Source organism: Arachis duranensis, chromosome 5, assembly GCF_000817695.3.
Source record: "Arachis duranensis cultivar V14167 chromosome 5, aradu.V14167.gnm2.J7QH, whole genome shotgun sequence".
In the NCBI taxonomy this organism is placed as follows: domain Eukaryota; kingdom Viridiplantae; phylum Streptophyta; class Magnoliopsida; order Fabales; family Fabaceae; genus Arachis; species Arachis duranensis.
In genome coordinates, this window is record NC_029776.3 from 84,457,796 (window position 1) to 84,475,842 (window position 18,047).

Consider the following 18,047-nt stretch of genomic DNA (forward strand, 5'->3'; position numbering starts at 1 on the left):
CGATTGTCTAATTAAACTGTGGTTCGGTTTGGTTTGGTTTTTTATCGAAGCCATCCGAACCAAACCAAACCAATTAAAATCGGTTTGGTTTGGTGCGGTTTGTTCATTTTTTTCAATCAATTCAAAAAAATACTACAATAATATTATAAATTACCAAAGCTGTAAGAACAAATTAGAAAGAATAGAACCAAACTAATTCATTGAATGGCATTACTGTAACAATACAAATACACAATCCACATCATTGACGAAACTTAACTTTCTTTTCAAGTTAATCATTCTCTAAGTACATAAATTCTTTTCTGGAGTCCTACTCTTTGTCTGCACAAAGATGTGGTACACAAGTATCCATATTTGCTCAACACACTTTCTATTTTTGAATTATTGCTAATAAAACTTTAAACAGATGCCATATTTAACATAGTACCTATAGAGTAAAAATCTTTGGAGTCGGCTATTGGACATTTTTAATGCTCTGGCACAACAATTGCTTCTTCAAATTTAAGTTTCATAACAGCTTTTTAACACTCCTTCAATTTCTTTGATGCATCAATGTCATTTGGGCATATTTTCTTGACCTATTTTAATATAAGAAAATTAGATCAAACACATTTGGATAGTATATGCTAAATAATATCATAAGTGAGGTAATCAAAGTTGTTATAAAAGGGCAGATCAAATAAATAAGAGAATTGCATGACTTTAAAGATCTCACAAACAACACCAAACAAAAAGAAATATTATTATTTTAGAAACATGGAAAATGAAAGCAATGAGTATCAACCTATATGTATTCAGCAATGTAGCAACCTTTTTAAGAAAATAGACATTTATAATTGCATATAATTACCTGCTGAAAATCTTTTAGAGCCTCCTTGAATTTTCCCATAGCAAGATGAGCTGCACCTCGCCTATAATACCCCTATAACAAGTAACTATAATTAGCACACAGAAGTTTTGGTAGATAACTAAATTCAAGCAAACCTAAAGTTATAGGAAGTGAAGCACCTTTGAGTATTTAGGATCAACTTCAATAGCCTTTGTAGCATCTTGTATGGCACTACCGTATTCCTCAAGCCGAAGATGCGCAAAGGCACGATTAGCGTAGTAAACCACATTTTTATCGTTTAGTTCAATTGCTTGCGTATATAGTTCAATAGCTTGAGTAAATTTGTGAGCTGAAAAGCAAAAACATTGGATGATCAGTCTTTGAAATAAATAAAACAAAATATAAACAAAAGGTGGAAAGCACCATGTACCAGCTCCTTTGCAGTATAACATCATATGCAACAATTAATGAAAAAAGAAAAGATGACAACATTAATTCCATTCCATACACTTCCGACATTTGCTATTCAAAAAAAAAATACCACAAATCACCAAAGCTGCGAGGTCGGAGGTCCTGTGTTGATCGTCGGTGCTGTCTGCTGTGTTGCCCTGTGGCTGTTGGGTCAGTGGGTGACTGGGTGGTGGCAAGGTGCTGTGTTGAGCTGGGTCTTCGTCTTCGTGATGCACCGGCGGTGGGATTTGGAGGAAGGCTTCGAGATTCAAGGACGTGGGTGGCTCAGGCTGGCTCCATGGCTGGGTGCACAGGCCGCAGAGGGCGAGATATAGTGCCTTGCATGGTTAATGGTTAGGTTTCGATCTGGGATTTGGGGATTAGGTTTGGATTGGGGATTTGGAGAGGAACGCAGTCGCCAGTAGCGCAGCAGTAGCACACCACTAGGACTCGTTTGGGGGGGATGGGGTCTGGTGGGGTGGTTGGTAGTTTTTAATTTTTAGGGTTTTTGGTCGAACCGGTTTGGTTCGGTTAGGGTTTTCATGGTAAGAACCAAAAATCAAACCGAATCGCAAAAAAAAAAACAGCAAAAGCAACGCTTTTTTTAGGTTTTTGGTTAGTTCGGTTTTCAGTTTTTTCGGTTTGGTCCATCAGTTTAGTTTGGTTCGGATCGGTTTTGAACACCCCTATAACCATATGGAGCTGTGGTACCATGGGAAGTGTTCCGAATAGAGTTTTACAGGAAGTACTTTTCCATTTCGGTCAGAAATGTCAAGGAGCTTGAATTATTGCAATTAAAATAAGTCCAGATGACTGTTACTGAATACACTAACAAGTTCGAAGAACTGTGCCAGTTCTCTTGCATTTGTCAAGGCGCTTCATAGGATTTTGCGGAGTGAAAGTGTATTAAGTACGAGAGAAGCCATCAAAGTGATATTCTAAGCTCTGTCGAGCCGATGGAGATTAGGGTTTTCTCTGAATTTGTGAACAAGAGTCGAGTTGCTGAAGAATGTGTAAGGAAGGCTGATGTGGCAGAGAATGATTGCTAGGAATTCCACCGCAGGGAGAACTACTAAGGATTCGCACCAAGGTGCCAAGAGTTTAAGAGAAGAGGATGCGCACAACAATTTTCTCAAGGACAGAATAACTTCGGGGCGAATGATGACCGCTAAGAAAATGGTAGAGGAAAATAGACAGTGGATGCTTCAGATGATTCGAACTATCAGAAATGTGGAGGTCGTCACCCAAATAGGCCGTGTCGTTATGGTTCGGGCTCATGTTCCAATTACGGAAAGCCAGGACATTTGGCCAGAGACTGCCCACATAGGAGAGGCCGAGATGTACCCGGATCCGATCCTCAGGTCCGAGGTAATAAATTTTAACCGCTTTGAACAATACCTGAGGATGGCATTCATTCGTAACACATGTTTAGGTTAAAAAAATCATAATTTCCGGTAGATGACCATAAGTTTTGTTGATAGGGGGTTTGGTTAGCACAAATGATTAAGTAAGTCTTTAATAGGAAGCGATTAGAGTGACGCAACGAAAGCGCAAAGATTGGGAGGACGTTAGGACAACTAAGGTCAGAATGGAGGAAATGTGGGAGATAAGTCGTTGCGGAGATTAGCAAGGGACGAGAAACTATCTGTTCGGTTGGAAAGGAAACTACTCTCACCAACTCTTGTAGTAAACAATATTTTCGAGGGAGAAAAGTTTTGTTAGGGGGGTAGGATGTGAAACCCGAGAAATTAGTGAATAATTAGCTAATAAATAAATTATTAATTTAAGAAATTAGAAAATAAAATTTTATAGTTTAATGTGATAGGGCTAATTAAAATAAGAATTTTAATTTAAATAGCAATTTTAAAGAATTTGGCACAAAATTGGAGCAAACGGGCCGAACTAAAAGAATCGAGCCCGTATTGTGCCCAAGGCCCAACCCACTCACCTAACAAAAGGAGTTCAGCTTCTCCCTCTCTCCTCATGAATGCTGAAACGTTGAATGTTCAGCAAGGAAGGGAAGAACACCTTCCCACAAACACAAACCCTCACTTGATAATTAAATCCACATAACTTTTGATCCGGAGCTTTGATCGCTGCATTGTTTGCAGCCACGCGACTGCAGTGGCGAGCTCTACAAAGCTCAGTCAATTATTAGGTAAGAAAACTACTTCTGTATTCTAGTTTCCTCTCCCTTAAATTTCAAAATTAATGAGCAATTATGTTGAAATTGTTTGATTTTGGTGTTTAGGTTCAAATTAGCTTGCATGTTTTGTGTTTTGTTGGGTGTGGCTCACTTGAGCTGTGGGCAAGGTAAGAATCCTCAACTCATAATGAATTATTTGAGTATATGTGATTAGGTATTGAGTTTATATGTATGGATGTCAATGATATGTATTAGAAAATATATATATGTAAGTAGTTTATAGCTTAATTGATGGTCTTGGAAGCTTGGAGTGGAATTTGTACTGAACAATTTGTTTGGGATGTGTGATGCCCTAAACGTTTGAGGAAAAAGTGAATTGGAAGTGGTCCCAGTTTATCAAAAAATCAGCCAAGGTATGGTTTCGGTTTCTCGTATCTAAAATATAATGTAGTGTGAAAACTTAGGCCAGTGACCTTATGATAGGAATTGAATTGTGATGTTGTTGATTGCTTGAGATGGATTATTATGTATGTGGTTAATAGTTGAGATGGATTATTATGTTGTTGATAGCTTGGGGGTTGTGATTGACGTTCTTGTTAATGTTATGTGTAATTTGTATGGGATATTGATTGTTATGCATAATGCTTAATGAATTTGAATATTGTTGAACTTGAATTATTGAGTTGAGATTATTAAAATAGGAAAATTGGTAGGTTATGGAATGAGAAAGGAGGTTGGAAATATGTGTTGGGAAATGTTTAATGCTGAATTGGTAAGATTTGGGTTGGTTTTAAAGGGTTTGGAATTGGTAGGTTTTGAAAATGGAGGTTTTGTAAACTTTTATGGAAACCATGATTTGACCAACTTTGGCAGAGTATAAATTAATCTCTGGACCTCCAATATGTATCAAACTTGTTTAGAAAGAAAATTTGGTTCGAGATGTCTATGTCGTTTGAAGAATGGAGGAAAAATGTTTTTAAACAAGAAAGTTATGTGAAATCAAAGTTTGATATGCAAAACAGAAATTTTGGACTTAGTAACTTTTTGCTTCTACTGCTAAACCCGTGTATGCGGACCCTCCCTATACGCGGATGGTGGTCTCTACCTAGTGCCTTCGCGTACACGACTGAGTGGCGCATACGCGGGATGGGCAAATTTTTCAATGATGCATACGCGGGCATAGAGATGCGTACGCAAACCCCTTTTTATAGCCGTGTGCGTACGCACAGCCCCTGTTTTTCGAAAATATGAATTTTTGTGTTTTTAAACCATTCCTCTAATTCTCAAAACCCTTGTTGCTCTTGTTTAAAGCCTAGTAGGTCAATCTTTGTGCAGTAAAGTATGATTTTGGGCTGTGAGAAAGATAACTTGTTGATAAGGAAGAGGTAAAGTAGATGATGATGAATAAGGAAGTGTTGGTGATGTGAGATAAAGAGTGACTGATGAATAAATGATCATGATTAATTGAGGAAGTGTACAAATGTGGCGAGTATGCCAGAAATGCATAAATGAGTTAATAAATGAATGTGGTAAATGAATCATGATGTAAAATGTTTGATGTGAGTATGCTTGTATTTTCTCTTTGGTTGTAAGGGTGACAAGGCACAGATACCCACTAATGGTGACAGGGCACAGATACCCTCTAATGGTGACAAGACATAGATACCCTTTAATGGTGACAGGGCACGAATTTCCTTTGATAGTATTAAGGCGCAACAGAGAGAATGTATTCGGGTTAGCTACCGGACACATTGAGTTGGCTTGATAACTGACAGATGAGACTCATCAGCCATAGGACAGGCATGCATCATATGCATTTATGTTTTGTTTGGTATGCTTTGTTTGGATTGCCTAACTGCTTGCATCAACTATTTGCTACCTGATTATCTGCTGTATTTGAATCCTAATTGTGATTTCCTTTCATGTAATAATTGTTTTTGGTTCCATTGTTATTGTTGCTGATGTCGTGATGAAGAAGACAAAGAAGAAGAAGGTCCTTCTTATGATAAATTATGGGTTCACTTGTTGGCTGATCTTAAAAGAGAATGTCAAATGCTGGTTGATAGTTATAGGAGTGCATGGAGAGAAACTGGACATACCCTCATGGCTAATGGTTGGACAGATCAAAGATAAAGAACATTATTGATTAACTTCTTGGTCTATTGTTCTAAAGGTTTGTGCTTTATGAAATCTGTAGGTGCTTTAAGTATGGTTAAAAAAAATTTCAATGTTGTGTCCCTTGTTTTCTGAGGTGATTGAATGGATTGGTCCTAATGATATTCTGCTTGTTGTGACTAATAATGCGGCCAATTATATTGCTACTGGTAGGCTTATCAATAAGAAATATGAAAATATCTATTGGTTACTATGTGCTGCTCATTGTCTTAATCTTATTCTGAAAGATATAAATTAAACATCACGACACACATTTCTAACATTACATTACGTGCTTTAAAAATGACAATATTTGTGTATAATCATATGGTTTTCTTATCTTAGCTTAGAAAAGGCCTACTTGAAAATAAATTGTACGTTCTGGTGCAACTCATTTTGCTACTGTATTTATCACATTGAAGAGCATATTTGACCAGTAAAGTATGAATCTACAATTTCTTCAATATGATAAACACAGTATCAAAACGAGTTGCACTAGGACATACAAATTGTTCTGAACACTGTCACTGACCTTCGAAAGAGATTGAGCGCAACAGAGAGCAGGACAACGAGACGACGGCGACAAGACGACAAAGACAAGATGATGGCGAGCAGGATGAAGACGATGGAGGATGGATGCCGAGCGAGGAAGAAGAGAGCGATTAGGGAGTTGAGGACAAGACGAAGAGAGAAGCCTCAGACAACTACGAACGGTGGCAAATGCTCACTTCGTTCAGCGGTGGTGAAAGCAAGCCAGGGTTTTCACTTTACCTTTTCTTTCTTTGAGGTGAGGAAGGAAGGAAACGAAATTAGGAACGAAGGAAGGGATTCGGGGGGAGAACAACGTGTTCTTCTTTTTTTTTTTTAATTTAACCAAAATGGCATCGTTTCAGAAAAATTGACCGGTTCAATAATTTGTGCTTAGTTTTATCATGAGCGATTTTGAGCATAGAATCAAACTATTTAAATCATCGTCGATTTTTTATCGGACTAATTTGATCGATCGGTTCAATTCGAATACCTATAGCATGTAGAAAGAGAAAAGATACCACTACCTGTAGATGTGAGTGAGATTTAAGGATTATTATTCAGTAGATGTAAGTGAGATTTAGATTAGAATAATTTTTAGATGTACCAATTATAAGAATATACCATCTGTCATATTGAAATTACAAAGAAAAGAGTAATGTATCTTAAATTTGTTTGAGTTGTGCTTTTTCTTTTCTTTTTTTTATTTAATTTTTGAAAAAAATATCTTTATCAATTTCAGTTCAATTTATTATACAAAGTAGGAATTTTTTAGGTTTTAATTTCATCATCCCACACTTATCTGCGTCATTCTTCTAAATTATTTTGGTACATTAAGATGAATTAAAACCTGAAGGGATGAACAATTAACTCAACCATATTATTGTTTATTTCTATTGCAGTGGGATACTAATAAGAATAGTAATTCCAAATTATGTGAGAATCTTTTTTTATTAACATTGGATTTGATCTGCATGTTATTTTCAGTTTAGGATTGTGTTCTATTAAAGTTTTATTATTCTAATGTAGTGAGATATTATTTACAATTAATTTTAAATAAATACGGAGATATTATCTATAATTAATTGTGTTCTATTTTCATTTATTTTTTTAATGACAATTATGGTATAAAAAATTGAAAAAAATCCAATCTAAAAAATAATAATTTATTTTTAAATAAAATAAATTATATATTGAATTAAAAAAAAGTTATTATGATTTCTTTTCACACAAATTATTAATACTGAGTGATAGTATTTTAGTAATATTACGAAAGAGTATTATTCAATTTAATAGTTTTTGTGTAATGGTGGTATAAATCTATAAATTTAGAATTTGAAAATTATATCATAAAATGTGAAATTTTAATAGGTAATAATATTGGTCATATTGTTATGACTTCAATAATAAATATGATACTAACGAATAAAATTATCACAGGTAAATTTTAATAACGACAAATTTTTATAAATATTGCTATCAATAAAAAATTGTTATACGTTAAAGACAAATATTATTTTTTTTCTACAGTATTTTCCAACTCAACAGGAATATTTGTCGTTAGCCAATGAGTTATTACATACATAATGTAAGATTTGAATCCTTAATACTTATTTTAAGTGGACGAGTGAGATGATCATTTAACCAATTCAAATTATTAGTTAAGATAAATATTAATTATTTTTAATATTTTTAACATTAAAAATCGTTAAATTTTTATTTTAATTATAATTTTATAAAATATATATAGTGATAATTATTATAAATATTTTTTGTTTAATTTTTTTTATAAAAATCTTCATATATTTTTATGTATTGCACGAAAACATAGAGTATTGAGCACTACTTCTTGAGTTTCTTTTCCTCTCGATCCTATAATATCACAATCATTCAACTTATTGTTGTAATTCTTAAGATTTAATTTTCCCCCCTTTTTTTTGTTGATTCTATATATAATATCACAAGCATTCAATTCAATACAATTCTTTATAGGAAAAGTATGAGGAGCCAATATAATTGTTCTACAATGTGTACAATGAGGATAATTTTGTAATTAAAATCAAATGATAATTAAAATAATTAATTATTATTTATTTATTTCAAATTTTAAATTTGAATGAAATTAGGATTTTCCCTTTGTTGTACCTCATTCATATAATCCTCCCTCTCCTGTTGACCTAGCAGAAACCCCTCCCCCAATTTGACCAAGCAGCCACCGAAGAGAGCCCCATTTCCGACGCTAGAGAACCAACCCCCATGAAATCCGCTGTAACCTGAGCCGTCGGCGCTACCCAACCGGTCTTCCCGCACGATTGGAGTGTTTCCTTCAAGCTTGGTGTTTGCTGCTGCCATCGTCCCGCGCCTCCCTCGTGCTACTGTCGAGCATCAGTCGTCGACTAGGAGCTCCCCGTCGCCGTCGCCTGGCCGCCGGACATCCGCACGCCCGTGTGGACCTGTGTCGCACCATACTCATCTCTGAACGCCGCGTCTTATTTGCGTTGTCTGTGGTCTGCCGTCAACGAATCTAACGCCACCGTTCCCTCTGCCTGATCGCGACGCTTCTCTTCGTCCCCCTCTTGGACTACAAAAGGTCAGTATAAAGCTATCGTTCTACTCTATAGTGTATATTTGTTTGACACCTAGGCTTCAGATGTTCTTTGATTAGGTGTATGCTGATTTTGAAGTTTATGGTGGTGCAATGGGATTGAGTTCTTGCTGTTTATATATGGTGGGGCTCCATACCAGACTCAGGAGAGTAAGCTTAGGAGAGGCGTTGATATTGTTGTTGGCACTCCAGGTCGCGTGAAGGTATTGCCTTTATAATATTTGTTGGTTTCATATAATGGTTTTTCATTTTTGCAATATAATTCATACCTATTGCCAATGTTGATAATGGAAGCTTTAGTCTATTTAATGGCTATTGTTGATTTTATATAGGATCATATAGAGAGGAAAAATATTGACCTGAGCCAGCTAAAGTTTTATGTCCTTGATGAGGCTAATGAGATGCTCAGAATGGGTTTTGTTGAAGATGTGGAATTAATTCTAAGTATTTAGTTTGGTTTTTGCCTCTTTGGCTAAATTTCATTTTTTTAAATTTATAATTTATAAATTATTTGAGGCCACTGATGTTCCATGCCAGTATTTGATTTTTTACTTTGTAACTTCATTCTTTTCAGTATAACAATGGTCCTTGATTTTTACAGGCAAGGTACAAGATGTTAGCAAAGTTTAGACACTTCTTTTCAGTGCTACTTTGCCAGATTGGATTAAGCATGTATGTATTGTCATCATCTTATGTTTCAGTGCTATTTTGCTAGCCATTTCTTAGGTAAAAAACCTAGCAATGATACAAAAAAAGTGCAGCCAAAGAATTTAATACCAAACCAGCAGAATGGAGAGCCACCTCAATAGCAGAATGGAGAACCACCTCAAGAGAAGGTATTTGACATAACAATGGATCCAAGATGAAAGAGGGAACTTGATCATGCTAATTTGTTACATTTTATTTTTTGTTGTTTAGTTTAGGTGTGATTGTAACAATCTTTTTTATCTTTGTTAACCTCGTTTGACAAAAGTTAGAATATGTTGGACATGGGTGTGCTTGCGTTTATTTTTCATCTCGATGTATATATGGTTTTGATTCATATTCATTTATTATCAAGCGTAGATGAAGAGGGTGGCATTATGTTATAAAGATATAGTTTTCAGGTTTGTATGCAGTTGTTGCAAGAATCTATACTTGATTTATTTCAATGAACCATTTTACTTTGGCTGGAATGAACCATTTTACTTGATTAATTTCAATGAATTATATATATATATGATTAGACATGATAGTTATTCTTTATCTTACAAGTAAGGTTAGTAAATTTGTTGCAAATTACTTTATGCTATACTAACTAGTCATTCGGCACGTAGCGGGTCATTTTAGATAGTGAATACATAGTTATCATTATTTGAGATACATTGGATGTTCATTTTTGTACGTGATCGGATGTTCACTTTTGTTGTGAACGTGGATGGTTATTTTTGGATTCTTAGTTTTATTTGATGCTTGATGGTGATGTTGGATCTAATTATCATGGTTATCCAATTTGTTACAAGTTTCAGATTGTTATTTAACATAGTCTTTTGGTATATAGCTGGTCGTTTTAGAAAATAATTACATTGTTATTTTTACATATTTATGTTGGATGTTCGTTTCTATATGATATTGGATGTTCACTTTTAAAGTATTTGTAAATGGTTATTCTTCGTGTTATTCAACTCATACTACCTGTAGCATGCATTCTAAAGGAATCATTGGATCTTGTGTCATGAACACTGATCATGTTTTCCAAAATCATAACAGATTCAAGTCAAATATGAAAATATGAAAGAGATATCTCTATTCTAAGACATAACAAACCGGGTATTCGGTTCAGTATGTAACTGGATGGTTACTTTCATAAACAAAATAGATGGTCATTTTGACTCACTCGGAGGTGTGCCATGCCTGAACAACTGTACACCAACAGATTCACAGAAGTTTAAAAAAAAGGTATCCACTGGAAACAAGTCCTCCAAATTCATCATAAATAAATCCCCAAGACACTAAGCGGTAAGTAATTTATATAACTTAAAGTAATTAAATTCACAGTAGTCAAACCCTATTACGCTACTTCTTCCTCCCTTTGTTCTTCCTCCCATTTAGTAAATCTTCGGCATGTTGTATCAATGTCCTCATGCTAGGTGCCGTGAATGGTGATCTAACTTCCTCGTGCTAGTTCCTCTGAAATCCAATGCAAGTTTCTATTCAGTTTGTAACCAACGAAGGAAGATTATAAGAACATGAGCAAAAAACCTTATTGTCATTACAGATGCTAACACAAAAAATAATCATAAGAGCCATTAAGAGAAAGGACTTCCACAGCAAGAATTTAAGTGGTCTGAGAGACCGACTCCTCCAATTATAAACACAACAACCATAAAGGTAAATTAGATTCACACAAAGCAATAACATGGCACACCTAAACAGTAGGGTAATAACTGTAACTCAACCATCCAGGTATTCATTGAAGTAACCATCCGTACCACGTCGATCCAAGAATGAATATCCGAATTCGGAGTACGCTCTAGGGACCAAATGTTCTATAATTAAATAAACTTATTTAACACCAAATATAAGAAAATTAATCTCTTTATGTGATATGTTCATAATAAAAATTAAAGTAAGTCGTATGTGTGATAATGAACTTCTAGCTTGGACTTCTTCAAATAAAATAAAAATGGAACATCAATTAAAAAATGGAACATCAATTACAAATTTTCAAAATCTAAGCATTAGTGTAGCAAGCAAGGAAAATAAAAAAAAAACAGACCAAAAATCATAATAGTTAGAAAGGCTTTATATAGTGCTATGGCAGTTTCTAACTATTCTTTCCGGAGTTGGAAAAAAAGCCATACAGAACTCAGCAACTCAATAGTAAAAAGAAAAAAACCTTTTTTCCCCTTCCCCAAAAAGAAAGCTATCATATACAAGAAAAATGAACCGGGTGAACCCTATTCAGTGAATGATTTACTATCATAGTGATTAGAGCAAAAATAATAATAAAAAAAAGAGCATGCTTTTACTTTTTGAATGGAACAAGAAGAAGATTAAATTAGAGATATGTACATGATTTTCCAACAAAAAAAAATTGAAGCTGAACTTGATGTATATAATAGTCTTTATTTCTTTAATTCATTAGATAATTCTAAATACATCCTGCAAATTCAAAACCTGACAACTTAAGAAAATCAACTGAATAATTAATTCAAATGCTGTGTTGCATATCTTAAGTTTTGAACAAGCGTAGGACAAGCCACCAAGAAAAATTCTCTTACACATTCTTTAAAAATTACGTCTTGAACTAGCAGAAGAGGATGCATATTAAACACAAGTGATTTTCTTTTCTTTCCCAAAAAACCGTTTTATGTCAGTCCAAGAAAAGCTGATCATCACAAAAACCAATCACCACCATAATTGTTTCATCTAAATATCTCATTTCATTCATCATTTCCATCTTCATTATATTAAGGCCATGATACAAAATATGATCACAATTCATTATAAATAACATAAATCAACAAGCCCAGAAAATCAAACCAGTTTTTTTAAATTAAAATAACTGATCAAAAGGAAAGCTAAAATAATAATAACAACAAAAGAGAGACCCTTAGACCTAATCCAAAACTAGGCTAAATCACTAAATTATCCAACTTTACCAAATCAGCTTATATGAAAATAGCAAACAATTAAGTCAAGCAGTTGTTTCAATATCATGATCAAGAATACCAAAATTTTAAAACCATTCCCGCTAAAGTTAAATCAATTGCAACAATCTCAACCAATTTCTCATCCCACATGCTCCAGGATACTAAAACTGCACCTATTGCATTTTCACCATGTAGAATTAACCATCCCAACAACATAATCTATCTCTAGAACAAGATGCAACAGCAATAATGAATTACAGAACGAAGAAACTAACCCACTTACCGTGGATGGTCGGCGACGGTCTGGTTATGATGTTCGTGCTGGTCCCGGTGAATGGTCCACGGCAGGCGGCGACACAAGGCGTGGATCCTCAGCTACGAACCGTGCCACGGGAATGCTTCCAGCCATGGCGTACAAGCGCAAAGACTGGGCGATGCTGGGTGGGTCGGCGGTGACGGATGTGCAAGGTTGGACAATAAGGCACCGGTCTGGTAGTTCAGCGCCAACGGTGCGATGTGGATGCTGCCAGCGATGGTGTATGGCAGCGAATAGGGGTCGCCGATGCAGTTCTCGTCGGAGCTGATGCGGGTCGCGAGAATGGCGGGTGCACGGAGGAGGGGTTGGTAACCAGTGACAGTGATGCGGCGAAGGGGGCTGGTGAGCGACAGTGACGTGTTTGAGGGTTAGGGTAATGGATGGTCAACAATGGTAAATTGGGGGTAATTTGATTTAGGGATAGAAAATAGAGTAAATGGGATTTATTGTTATTTTTAATTTAATTTAGACTATATAAATAGCCCATTGTATATATTGTATAGATATTTCATTGTCTCCCTAGCGAGATCCTTCTTTATAACCTTTTTCCTTCTTATATTATTAGAATTCATTCTATAATTTCACACTCATTTAATCAATAAATTCTTTGGATTCTCTTCCTCTTTTGTATTATATTAGCATCCATTTTATTAGATCACAATCATTAAATTTATTTGTATGCCTAACACATAGTCGCATATAGAAGATAAGTTATTTCGTGAAATGATTTAATAATTTGTTGTTTATATCTTACCATAAGAACAAAAAATAGTAATAATTAAATACAACCATATTAGGTATATATTAAAATTAATAAATAAATTAAGTTACTAATATAAAATATTAATTAAAATATAAAATATATATTAAAAATAAATTAAATTAATAAATGTATTTATATATAAATATATAAAGACTAATTTTAGTAATTAATTTTAATGTATAAATAATAATTTTAAATTAAATAATGACATAATTGTCAATTCAATAATACCAAGGAAGTATTAAAAAAAACAATCCCGTTACGTTATCAACAATAATTCTGTCAATTTCTGCCAACTCTTGTTTATAACCGTATTTAGTGGAAGTGTCTTTGTGAATATGTCTAATAAAAATATTTTTTTTTATGACTGTGTCTAATAAAAATGTTTTTATAGATATATTTTCTAGATATGTCTCATTATACATGTCTTTAAAATATAATAATTAATTATTGTTAACAATAAATTAGCAGATAGTATATTAGTACCATGTACTTTTCCTAAAAAAAAGCCTTAGCTTCTTCTATATATACAAATTGATTGATCTCATCATCATCATCAAAATTCAGGAACATAGTGCACATTAAAGATGACGATCTCATCATTATCACTCTCTAAAGTTGTAATAATGCTCATACTTGTTTCTTTCAATCTCAATATTGGTATGAGTGCTGATACACTTCTTAATCCTTGGGGGAAAGTTCATGTGACCATGAACAACAAACTGAACAATACGCAGCTTGATATTCATTGCAAGGATAAACATTGGGATTCAAAGCCCCAAGTAGTTCCAATTGGTCAAAGTTGGACTTTTCATTTTCGTAACAACCCTTTTTCAAATTATTTGTTCTTTTGTAGCTTTGCTTGGGTAGAGGGGGGAATATTCGAAGTGCGTCGCTTTGATATTTATGTGGCTGGACGTGACGATGATGTATGCCAACAGTGTACTTGGGACATCTCCGAAAAAGGTCCATGTAGGGTTTCGGGTTATGAGGCTCCTGCATGTTATGCTTGGAAACAGGAAAATGTATAAGGTGGCAAAAGTATCCCATCCATGGAATAATAATTTATTTTTTAATATAATAAATTATATATTAAATGAGAAAAATTATTATGATTTCTTTTCATGTAAACTAATATTCGACCATAATATTTTGGGTAATATTACTAAGTAATATTAATCAATTTAATAGTTTTTATAATGGTATAAATCTATAAATTTAAAATTTAGAATGATGTCATAAAATGTTAAATTTTAATGGATAATAATATTGATCATATTATTTTAACTTTAAAAATAAATATGATATTAATAAATAAAACTGACATGAATAAAATTTAATAAAGATAAATTTCTATAAATATTTCTATCAACAAAAAATTATTCTATCTTAAAAATAAATACTATTTTTTTTATCATATTTTTCAATTCATAGATTACCCTGTCCAAAGGTTAAAGTCACTCAATGTAATTAACATGCTATCTCAAAGAATGTTTAGTTATAGTATTTATAAGACCCAGAACCTTGGAAAGTCTTATTATGATCAAGTCTCAAATCATATAGTTATTTATAGCCTTAATTTCAGAGATTATTTTATTAAGGATAATTAAGGCAAGTTTTGATTTATTGAACTTGAGATAAGTTATGATTATTATCTAATTTTATAATTATTGGATTATTTTCTATATTTGAATTATAAAGTTGATAGTTATGAAATAATAAGGATTTTATATGATTTAGATTGGATAAGTAATATTTTAAATATTACTATTGCTATTTTGGAAAAATGAAGAAATTAAGTATATTATTTCTAATTGTTTGATTTGGGCATTTTATTGAAAGTAATTTGTAAAAATTGATGAGCAAATAGTATTTTCTATATACAATAAGTGTTGGATTTACATTGGGTTTCAATTACTATATTATTCCCAATTTTATGTGAAATTACCATAATGCTCTTAACCCTAATTTTCAAAAAGAAAATGAACCTTACCCCCCATTTGCTTCGGCCGAAACCCTCTCCCACTAAACCTAACAGCCGCAATGCAAACACTACTCCCTTCACCACAGAAGAAAACGAGACAGAAGTAGAGAGGAGGAGAGGGAGAAGAGCATCGCGCCTCACCGCCGCCACCGTGCCTTGCCGCCGTGGCCTAACAGCGTCGCCGCTGGAGTCTGCCGTCAGGTCCGACGCGAAGAGAGAGGTCGAAACAGAGGGCTACGCGAGGAAGAGGGTGGTCGTGGGTCGCCGTTTTGCCTCGCCTTTGCCACTGAGGCCACGCCCAGTCCAGCCACGCCACCATCCCTGCGCCGTCACCAAGCAAATCTGAGGTGAAGGGGAGGACCGCGAAAGAGAAAAAGGGTCGCGCCGCCGAGTCACCGGATTGCTCGTCGCCAGCGTCGCCGGTGTTGTCGCGAGGAAGAGAGAGGGAGCCCCGCCAGAGGAGAACCGTCGCGGAGCTGTTCCTGCCGCTGTGCCCAGCTGCTGTTGGGGGCCTTGTCACCGCTCATGAGGGTGCGTCGGTAAGCCTCTGCCGCTGGAAATGCTGCTGCCGTCACCGGAAGGCCTCGTCGGTAAGGATATTAAGCTGGTTCTCCTTTCCGTTGAGTTTCTGGGAACCTCATTGTCACTGCATATGGTTCAGGTCATCGCTGCCGCTTGAGGTGGCTGCCGGGTTACCGCCGAACCGGTTCGGAGACCGCCGCCGTTTTGGTTCAGCCATTTCTCCTTCGGTTTGGTAAGCATTTTCGGTTTGAAAGTCTTTTGGGTACTATTCTGTTATCTCACGCTGAGGTTTGTGGCATTAATTGCTATACGATTGAGTTTCAGTTGTTGTATGTTGCGATTAGAGTGTTGAGACTGTTGCGAAAGTGGCTTGGAACTGAGGTTTTGGCTGCCAGGAATTTGATTGTTGATCTCGGGTCGATGCGGAAAGGATTATGTGACGCGTTTGGGTTATGGAATTTGTGTTTTGAGGTAGGGGCGCTTTCCAAAAACTATGTTTTATGTATTGAAATTATTACATATGGATACTGATGTGAGATATTGTGTATTTGGTGATTGTAATTGCCTTATGTATTATTTGATTGACTCGAATGATTATGGATGTTGGTTTGGCTGAATTATTGTGCGGCTTTATGAAATGTAATGTTTTAAAGTTGATTCTTTAAAGATTTAAAATTTGAGTTTAAACCGTTGAGGATCGGTTTGAATTGAGTCAATTATTTCAATGATGTGAAAAGTCGAATGCACTTTTGAATTCAGCTTGGTTTACTTTAATTGACTTGGTTATAGAAAAATGATTTATTGCCGAACTGATTCTTTAAAGCTTTGGAGATGAGTTAAATCGCTTGATATTGAGTTGATTTTGAAATGGTATCCTTGAGATACGCCACTGAGGCGATTGTTGGATTTAGCCTGCTTTGAATTGATTTCTGGTTTTGTGTTGTTGAAAGGGAATGAGGAACGGTTTAGTTGGGACCTGAACCGGGTGGCAAAAGTCCAAGTTTTAGGGGAGGTGCTGCCGAAATTTCTATAAACTCTTAATCTTGTTTGAAAGGTTATTTAAAAAATGTTGGATTTGAGAGATTGTATTATTTGATTTATTAAGAGGATATTTATGTTTTCAAGCTTAATTTATGTGATGAACCTTATACGTTGAGTTCGGCTTATTTAGAACTGACCTATTTTTACCGTTTGAATCACTGAAAGAAGGAATGATGCTCTAATATTGATTTCAATATAAAAAGGAGTTTTTAGTGATTTTTAAAGGAACCTAGATTTTTGATTGAGTAATCAAGTTTGAGGCATTTTAGAAGAGTTGGAAAAATGGGTTCCAAAAAGAAATCTGAAAGCAGTTTGATTCAAATGAACTGATTCCGTTTCAAATGAGTTGATTTTTGGACCGGGTTGGAACTTGTGATTTTGTATGGTTCAGTTTCATAATAAATTCAGTTTTATTTACTTGAACCGAGAATCTATGATTTTAAGAGTTTCAATGAATTTTAAAGAATTGATGTAAGATGACCTTCCCTAAAGACTTGGGACTCTGCCGAGAAGCTTTTGTTATAAAATCCCATTGTTGGATGAGTGATTTTGAATACTTTGAAATAAATCCTTAACTTACCATGGTTTTGGAAGTTTTGGAAAGAGAATGCCAAGAGTGGCTTTGTTTTGAAAAGGGAACTCACTTTGAGTAAATTTGGCTTATGAGCTTGAGATGATTTGAGAAATGAGATCTTTAAAGCCAAGGCTGAAAAGAGTTGAAATTTGATTTCAGAGTGAAATGGCTTGAGAAAAGTAATTTATGGCTTAAATTTCGGTTTTATGAATTTAATGATGTTGAACGGTGGAAGTGCTGTTTTGTTATGGGCCGGAATGGCTGTGTATGATTATGAATATTGGCTAGTTTTGGATTGAACCGTGAGCCGGAATGACTGTGTATGATATTGATTTATGGCTGATTGCTGAATGAGTTATGGGCCGTATGGCTGACTATGAATTTCGAATTTAAGCCGGATGGCTGAGATGGATGTTGATCCATGATTGGGACAGAATGCATATATGCTTGAGATACCTGGGTAGTAGAAAGGGTTGTGGTTCGTCCCACTTGCTCCAGGT

At 34.9% G+C, this 18,047-nt stretch overlaps 2 protein-coding genes across 2 annotated transcripts; one reads left to right on the forward strand and one right to left on the reverse strand.

Moving 5' to 3' along the window:
- Positions 1-521: 521 nt before the first annotated feature.
- On the reverse strand, positions 522-1,281 carry LOC107489893 (serine/threonine-protein phosphatase 5-like). Its single transcript, XM_016110662.3, has 4 exons — positions 1,260-1,281; positions 1,009-1,178; positions 851-922; positions 522-578 (listed from the first exon to the last, which is right to left on the reverse strand). The coding sequence occupies exons 1-4, from the start codon at positions 1,279-1,281 to the stop codon at positions 522-524; spliced, it is 321 nt and encodes a 106-aa protein (XP_015966148.1).
- A 12,732-nt stretch (positions 1,282-14,013) lies between these two features.
- On the forward strand, positions 14,014-14,457 carry LOC107489894 (S-protein homolog 5-like). The gene has a single exon (XM_016110663.1). The coding sequence runs from the start codon at positions 14,014-14,016 to the stop codon at positions 14,455-14,457; it is 444 nt and encodes a 147-aa protein (XP_015966149.1).
- Positions 14,458-18,047: the final 3,590 nt, after the last annotated feature.